At 38.4% G+C, this 8,644-nt stretch overlaps 1 protein-coding gene across 1 annotated transcript; it reads left to right on the forward strand.

Annotated features, from left to right (window-relative positions):
- The first annotated feature begins 1,313 nt into the window (after positions 1 to 1,313).
- L1TD1 (LINE1 type transposase domain containing 1) lies at positions 1,314 to 5,503 on the forward strand. The gene is made up of 2 exons (XM_024565331.2): positions 1,314 to 2,279; positions 3,986 to 5,503. The coding sequence occupies exons 1-2, from the start codon at positions 1,314 to 1,316 to the stop codon at positions 5,501 to 5,503; spliced, it is 2,484 nt and encodes an 827-aa protein (XP_024421099.2).
- Positions 5,504 to 8,644: the final 3,141 nt, after the last annotated feature.

An 8,644-nucleotide genomic window follows, 5' to 3' on the forward strand; every position in this document is an offset into this window, starting at 1 on the left:
TAAGGTTCATGTCTACATTCAGAAATGTTACCAGGATATATGTAGATGTATTGTATATCTTTTATTAACCTTGTACCAAATCTGATGAGTTTTGTGATCAGATGGCTCTAGTCCAGGAAGGTTTCCTGTTACCATGCCATTTGTTCTTCATCCTCCTTCCATTAGCCGTTCGTGAGGTTTTCTGGTTCTGTTCTTCAGAGCTACTGTGAGTACTCACAAGTTCCACTTGCTTTCTCGTTTATTGATCTGCTTTAATAACAGCTACAGTTTTGATTATTTACCCTAGTTTCCTTCCTACAAGTCAGTGAATCCCCATGAAGGGGTGTAATTTTTCTTTTTAAACCTGCAAGTTCCAGCAATTTGGGTCTTGACAGTCTGTGGTGAATCAGCAGGTGGTATAATTTTTAGTACTTCAGCAGTAAACTCAACTGGTAAAACTTGATTACCTGGTAGGCTTTGCAAAGGGAGATTCGGGAACTGGCATCCCAGCTGTTGTCCAAAGTGTGCATTGTGCTTTCTCCCTGTTACCTAAATAATGAAGGCATGGGGGTGGTCTCTCTCTTTCAAGGTTAGACACTTACGCAGTATAGTGGGATGATTAAAATTGTAAATGAACAACCCAAATGTGTCTTCTCCCGCCAGAATAGGACCTAAGTTAGGTGGGAGGAGGCATGGAATTTAGTGCTGCTCCCTTCGGGATATGTTTTAACATTTGCACTCTGAAAAATAATACTATAAATTGACTTAACAGCTGGTTTTGAAAAAAAAAATTCTTAATGTGAATCTCTGCAATTAAAAGGAGGACTTCTGTTTCTTCGTTTTGTGTAAGAGGCTATCCAAGGTACCTTAGACTTTCAAAATTTGGTATGGAACACTTTTTTAAAAAATGTTTATTTTCTTAAAATTAGTCAATTTAATACTAACAGAATATACAAAAGTTAATAGTATGGGAAACCAGTCAGTTTCCATCATTCATATTTATCTACTGTTTCACTGATATAGTCAGTCTTAACCTGAATGGGGTTTTAATGATCATGTTGTATGAATTCTGATTTTTTTTTTCTTTTGTTTCAGTGTACATATGCTCATCTTGTTAGTGGCCCTTTTATTAAATTATTATGGAGTGGAGTACACTTTCATAGTTTACTTAATAACCAAGCTTAGCTTTCTCAAGATAAAAATAATATTTCAGTAAACAATTATTTTGTTTATATTTCAGGTGATTTTTTAAAAGATTTTTGAGTTTGGAAGGTCTGCAAGAACAAAGTTATTCCTCAGGAAAAGAAAACAGCCCAGTTTTGACAACATTCACCATGTCCAGTGTACAATCAAGTATACCTACACTTGCAAAGAAACAAGAAAATAGTTTCCACATGGAAGTAATTCAGTTGATAGAAACTGAGGTGGCTCAGTTATTGGATTTAAAATACAAAGACATGTCAACAATTATTATGAAGAAGTTTAAAGTGTTGATGGAAAATATGGACTTAATGGTCGAAGAAGTCAGGGAATCTCTTAAAAATGACCTAAAGGAAATTTTAGGAGTAAAAGGTACAGTACCTGAAATGATAAATCCAAAGAATTCCAGTACCGGAAATGAGTGGCAACAAAGAAAAGATACAGCCTCTATAACAACAGGATTGGTAGAAAAAATAGGAGAAAACTATGTTGACGATACTGAAAATTTGACATTTAAAAGGAAAGAAATAATTCAACTGAGTAGCAAATCAGACAAAGATAAAGAGTACGATCCTAAGCAAGGTAGTGAGTTGTCCCAGAATGAGTTGCAACATCACAAAGTCATGGAAAATATGGAGGAAGCCATAGGTAACATAGATGACCGAGGTAGAAATTGCAGCATCCATATAGAAGTTACAGGAGAGGGCCGAGAGCATGGACAGGATGTGCTAATCAAAGAAATGAAAGAGGACAACATCCCTCAGAACTTCAAAAATAAAGAGGAAATTCTAAAAGCCTCCAAAGATGATGGAGAAATACTTACATTGGCAGCAGACTTTTCATCCGCAACACTGGACATTAGTAAGCAATGGAGTAATGTCTTCAACATTCTGAGGGAAAATAATTTTGAGCCTAAAATTTTATGCCAAGTAAAATTAGCATTTAAATGTGATGGTAAAATCAGGACTTTTTCAGACATGCAAAGCCTCAGCAAATTTATCAGCCAAGAATCTTTTATGAAAGAATTACTGAAAGGTGTACTGCCAGAAAATGAAAAAGTAAAGAAAGAAGAAGGAAGATGTGGGATTCAAAACAAAGTGGTAAGCATACAACTCTGTAGAGTTTATGTGTAAAATATATGTAATAGTTGATCTTCAGACCAGTTTTTAAGAAATCCTTAAAAGTAAAAGCGTGACATTAAAAGTAATGATTAAAAAGCCTTTTTTAAAGAAGCATTTTATTTATTTATTTTTAGGGAGAAGGGAAGGGAGGGAGAGAAACATTAGTGTGTGAGAGATACGGTTGCCTCTCACAAGGCCCCCAACCCAGGCCTGCAACCTAGGCATGTGCCCTGACTGGGAACTGAACTGGTAAAACTTCAGTTCACAGGCTGGTGCTCAATCCACTAAGCCGGCCAGGACAAAGTTTTTTTTTTTTTTTCTTTTTTAAAAGTAGTGTTGGAAGCTTGGGAGAAATAAAGAGTTAAGAGTTGCTTGAGGGGAGATTGTACATATTCTAGCTATTGATAGAAAAATGAATGAATATGTTAAATATTTAAAGGTAAAATTAGAACAATAACTTCATTAAAAGGTAGGCCCTGGCTGGCATGGCCTAGTGGATTGAGTGCTGACCTGTGAACTAAAGGGTCGCTCACTGGTTTGATTCCCAGTCAGGGCACATGCTTGGGTTGCTGACCAGGTCCCCAGTAGCGGGTGCATGAGAGTCAACCACACATTGATGTTTCTCCCTCTCTTTTTCCCTGCCTTCTCTCTAAAAATAAATAAATGAAATAAAAGAATGCATTGAATCTGTAGCTTGCTCTTGTTAGTATGGATATTTTAATAATACTTTTCCAATTTAGGAACATCAAATACCTTCCTATTTATTTGTGCCTTCAGAGGTCTATATTATTAATCCAGTATTTAAGAATAAATATTCAATTTCAGAAATTAATTGTTCCCCAGAGATTTAAATAGATATGTAACCTGTTCTGGAGATTGGAATGTTGAAGAACAAATAGTGATCAACCAGCCACAAAGAGGGGAAAGTCCTTCCTAACAGAGGGAGCAGTAAGTGAAAAATTTAGGGTCAAGGAGAGTTTTAAGAAATATTGATCCACCGTTTATTTACATTGCGTGTGTTGTCTTAAGCTCAGTACATAAAGTGCCTTTTTTAACCCTTACAACAAAAAGGGGTAACGCTATGATAATGTCCTGTTTTAGGGGGGAAATTGAGGTACTAGTGGCAAATGTGGCAACTGGATTTGAAAAAAATCAGACTTGAATCGAGCCTGCATGCTAACCAAAACATGTTTTCCTTTTAATTAAAATGGCTAGGGTTTGCACTGCCTAGTGGGATCTTAAAAAAACTTAAATTTTCTTGTCTTCTTTGGGGGAAAGGTTAAATTTGTGTGTTTGGTTTTGCTTTGTAAGCTTCCTAAAGTTAGATAACAAGGTCTCTACTACCCCTGCGTATGATAACCAGAAATTCACTAATACAAGTCACTGTTGAGAATCAGTTGTGCATAAAACACTATGACTTGGGAATATAGAAGGAATACAGTATACATAACCTCACGGAAATTTGTTGCAAGTACTACACAAGAAATTACAGGTGTGATGGAATGATCATAGGGAATCTTGACTTGTTTGGGGACACAAAAAGCCTTTAAGAACAAGTCACTTAAACAATTTTCTAAATATTTGCTAATTGTCAAAATAGTGGCCATGTTACATTTACATAATGAAAGCTTTTATTCTTTTAAAAGACACATAATTTAATGACTTTTTTTTTTTTTAACTTTCAGGGTAAAGCTCTAATAGCCTCAAAGCATGGAGCTGGGGGAACAAGCAGTGATGACTTGAGCTTTCTATTTATTAAAGAGGTGAAGGTTGCTGAGCCAGAAGAGGTAAAAAGCTCAGAGACTCACAAGGAAGAAGCTTCAGAGTGGAAGGAAAAGAAAGCCCTCATGGAGGAAGGGGCCTCAGAGCTAGAGGAGGAAGAAGGGTCTTCAGAGTTGGAGGAGGAAGAAGAGACCTCAGGGCTGGAGGAGGAAGGAGAAGAGGCTTCAGAGTTGGATGAGGGAGATGAGACCTCAGGGCCTGAGGAGGAAGAGGCTTCAGAGTTGGATGAGGGAGAAAGGGCCTCGGGCCTGGAGGAGGAGGAAGAGGCCTCGGAGTTGGAGGACGGAGAAGACTCAGTGTTAGGTAAGGAACAGCCTTCAACCTTTCAGTCTTGTAGTGTGGTGGTAAATACAAAGCATGGAGCTGAAATAACCAGTGATGAGTTGGAGAATATTTTAACTAAAGAGGCAGAAGACTCTGAGAAAGAGGAGGAAGAAGGCTCAGAGTGGGAATTGGGAGTGTTCTTAATATGGGAGGAAGGAAAGGACTTTGAAGTAGAAGAAATAAAGACTACCTCCCAGAGTGAGAGAAAAGAAGACTCACATACACTTAAAGAAATTGCCTGTAGTTATTTGGCTTTGGATTCTGAGAAGAAAACACTGGTGAAACACGAGCTAACATCTAAAGAAACAGACTTAATACAAGAAACAGAAGAAAACTTTAGAAGAAGTGTAATTGGTATCTTCAGAGAGATACAAGAGGAAATTGGAAATATTAAAAATTACCATCCTGGGAATAAAAAAATATCAATCTTGGAAACAAAAATCGAAGTAGGTACCCTAAGGGGCAGAATAGACACACTTGAAGAAAGAATAAACAATCTAGAAGATCGAATTGATGAATTCTCTAAGGATATAATGCAAATTGCCAAACAGATAGTAATTAAAGAAAGAATAAGAGACATAGCAGATAGATCCAGAAGCTTAAACGTCCGTTTAATAGGCATTCCAGAAAAGGATAATAAAGAGAATGAAGCAGAGGAAATTGTTAAGGAAATAATTGAAGAAAACTTTGCAGAGCTAAATGAAGATTCAAGTCTTGAGATTATCAGTGCCTATCGAATACCCAGTAAAATTGATGAAAAGAGACTCACCCCTAGACACATCTTGGTGAAATTTGGGAATTGCAGTGATAAAGAAAAAATCCTAAATGCTTCCAGGGAGAAAAAAGAGATCACCTATAGAGGAGTAAGAGTCAGGTTGACTGCAGACTTATCATTAGATACTCTGGATGCTAGAAGTCAGTGGGGCAATATCATAAGACTTCTTCAGGCAAAAGGCTTTAATCCCAGAATCCTATATCCAGCCAAACTGGCATTTGCTTTTGAGGGTAAAACAAAGATATTTTTTGATGTTGAAGAATTCAGAAAGTTTATTTCTCGTATACCCTCTTTGAAAGATTTACTGGAGAATACATTTTAGCAATCTAGGGTGAGTGTAAACACATGCAATACATATATTTTCTTCTGCACCAAAACCCAACAAGGGAACCAGGAAAATAAAATGCCATATTTTTATCCCAAAACATGGGTAGCTAACAGTATACTTGGGGATGAGGGGGGAAACATGATTACAAATATTACCTATTTGTTGGTAAAGTTGAAGGGTGTATTAAAATTTTTAATGGTAATTCTAATTTGTGAGGGAGTGAATCTGTCAGTGTAACCATAGAAATGAAAGGGGTGGGGAGGGAGTTCTAGAAAAGGATACAAAAGTTAAACTCTATCAAGAGAAGGATATTTGAATTTTATCATAATGTGAATCTTAATAAACTTTTTCCTTTCAATATGCATTTCCTTATTATTAAATATTTTTCTATTTTACATTTTATTGTATTAACCCATTTAATGGAGAGATTAAATCTCTTCCCTAATGCTAAACATTAGTTTTTTCTTAATTTTTAATTACTGACAAGTGAAATGAATTGATTTGCAATGTATAGATAGCCAAGAAGGAATTAAGGAAAGAATGGTGTAACTTTTATGACTTATTACAAGGGCTAATTAAGTATATTCAATGTACCAAAAACAAGAAAAGTATCCTCTGTCCAGCATTTGAAACAAGCCCCCTTTCTCAATTCAGTCCTAACTCTGGCCTTCGAGGTCCTTCTGCAGAATGATTATTTTAAATGCCCTGACCTCAGTAGACCTGACTTTGAGCTCTAATTCTTTGTGATTCCAGGGAAATTCTTAACTCCTCTTGAGTCTCCGTTTCCTTATTCTGTAACTGAGTTAATTCCTTACAGGCTTTTTGTCAAGGTTCTGCGAGGTGATATTTGTGCCCAACATAAGAGTCCTCAGTAGATGGGACATACCGCTTCCTGGTCTACCAATGCAGAGCAAGGCTGGGTGCCCTTTTCACGGTAGGAAGGCCATTTTCATTTGCATTGGATGTGGTCAGGTTGTAAAACTAGAGACTATCATTGCTACCCCCGTTATCTGCATTGCTTTGCAGTACAATACAAAAATCGGGAAGTTAATCATATCTTAGGTTTACATGTCCGCGAACTTGATGCCCTAAAAAACATTGATTTTCTCACAATTATGGGTGCCAGATATCTTACCACTGGACTGAAATCAAGGTGTCTACACAACACTCTAGAGGCTCAATAGGAGGATCTGCTCCTTGCTCTTCTAGCCTCTGGGGACTGCTGGCATTCCTTGGCTTGTTGGCTGCATCATTCCAGTATGCCTTTTCTATGGTAAAAATCTTCCCCTGCCTCTTATAAAGGTGCTTGTTACTGCATTTAACACTCACAAATGATCCAGGATAATCTCCCCACCTCAAGATCCTTAAGTCATATATGCAGTTATTTTCACCATGTATAAGGTAAAATGTTCCAGCAGGAAGACTTGCTAGCTTTGGGGGACTATTTAGCCTCCCGCACGAGACTACAGGCCTCATTGATTCCACCAGGTATGAGTGTACACCCGTTTACATGTATAGTTCTCTAGTTTTACCTTGTGCGTAGATTTATGTAACCACACTCAAGATAGAGAACTGGATCACCACTGAGAAACTCCTTCATGTCTCCCTGCCCCCTGCTTGTTCCTGGCCCCTAAGCACTAGTTCTCCATTTCTGTGATTCTGTCATTTCAAAAATACTACATAAATGGAATCCAACAGTGTGTAACCTTTTGAGGTGGCTTAAACTTGCTATGTCTTTGAGGTTTAAATTGTTAGAAGTTGTAGAGGCCCTTGTCCACTCAGTTCCCAGGAAATTAACATACCCCAGGAAGACATGAGGACCATTTTGGTCTTTATGGGTTCCAGCAATTTTTGATAAGTGTGTGGCAAAGGTATTTGAGCTTTCAGTAGGAACTACTGAGGGTAAAGGGGACCTGAGGTGGCAGACTGACTGAGGGGGGCTACTTACACGTCTCATCCCTACCCTAGGTCAATGAACTGATCATTGGTACTTTACAGCTAGCCATGGTGAGAGTAGTTAATCTCAGAAGTGGTACAAATAGGGGTGCTTTTTTTTTTTTTGAGGGTCAATTTGCCAGGAAACCACCAAATTACTGTATCTCTAATAGAAACAAAAGATTAAAAGGTATAATGGGAGCTGGTGCAATGACAGCCCCTTCTGAGGGGTTTGGGATTGGAGATAATGTCATTAACTGCTGACTGGCTAGTCACTCCTTTGTACAGCTGAAGGGAGAGTAGATAGTTTTATTAAATTGAAGAGTGTCCCTGAAAATTCATGTCCACTTGGATTCTTAGAATGCGACCCTCAGAAATAGGGTCTGCAGATGTAATTAAGCAAAATTAAAATAGGTCAAAACTGGGTTAAGGTGGGCCCTAATCCAAGGACTGGTGTCTTTCTAAAAAATGAGGGTATACACACAAGGTAGACACCACCTCCCTTTCTTAAACCCTCACCTCTTCAGCCTTCACTGCTACTCCCTTCCTCAAGAGATGTACAGGGAGCCTCCCCTCTCCCCCTCCTAGCCAAGCTCCCAGAATTTCCTGGCCAGCCCTTGCAGCCTCCCAGGACTTTCTTACCTACCTAAGCTCCCAACACTGGACACAGAGTGAGCATCCCTGGGCCTTAAGGGGGCCAAGGGCCAATTGACTGGTTATTTAGGGAAAGGTGTGGAGAGTCTGGGTATCCACCTGAGTATTATGAGAACCCTCCAAAATTGAGAATGAATAGAGGTAGGAAGGGGATGGGCTGTGGGCCAACAACACTACTCCTGTCCCCTCTTCTGGTATGGAGATCAGGGGTCTGAATTCTGAACTTGAGTTTGCCATTCTGTATCCTCATGAAGGCATTTGTAGCAGTTTGGTTTAGTTTGTAATTTTTAGATATTTAATAGAATATGTAGCTCTATTTATACTCTTGCTCCAGGCTTGGGGTGAACCATTTGGATTTACTGAGACGGCGGAGCGTTTGAAGGAGGTTGCCCAGGGGAATGTCATGATCAAAGCTTTGCTCAGACTTAGGTGGTGAATTTTTTTAAAATAGAATTAAGTGAGAAGACATCAGGCAGGATGAAGGAGCAGGTAGTTCAATTTAAGGGGAAGAATGAGACTTATTTAAAATGAAACATTCTTTTTACC

Source organism: Desmodus rotundus, chromosome 3, assembly GCF_022682495.2.
Source record: "Desmodus rotundus isolate HL8 chromosome 3, HLdesRot8A.1, whole genome shotgun sequence".
Taxonomy (NCBI): Eukaryota; Metazoa; Chordata; class Mammalia; order Chiroptera; family Phyllostomidae; genus Desmodus; species Desmodus rotundus.

Coding starts and splice junctions, on each gene's coding strand:
- L1TD1 (XM_024565331.2), top strand. CDS start 1,314: ATGTCCAGTGTACAATCAAGTATACCTACACTTGCAAAGAAACAAGAA. Junction 2,280..3,985: donor GTGGGATTCAAAACAAAGTG/GTAAGCATACAA, acceptor TTTAACTTTCAG/GGTAAAGCTCTAATAGCCTC.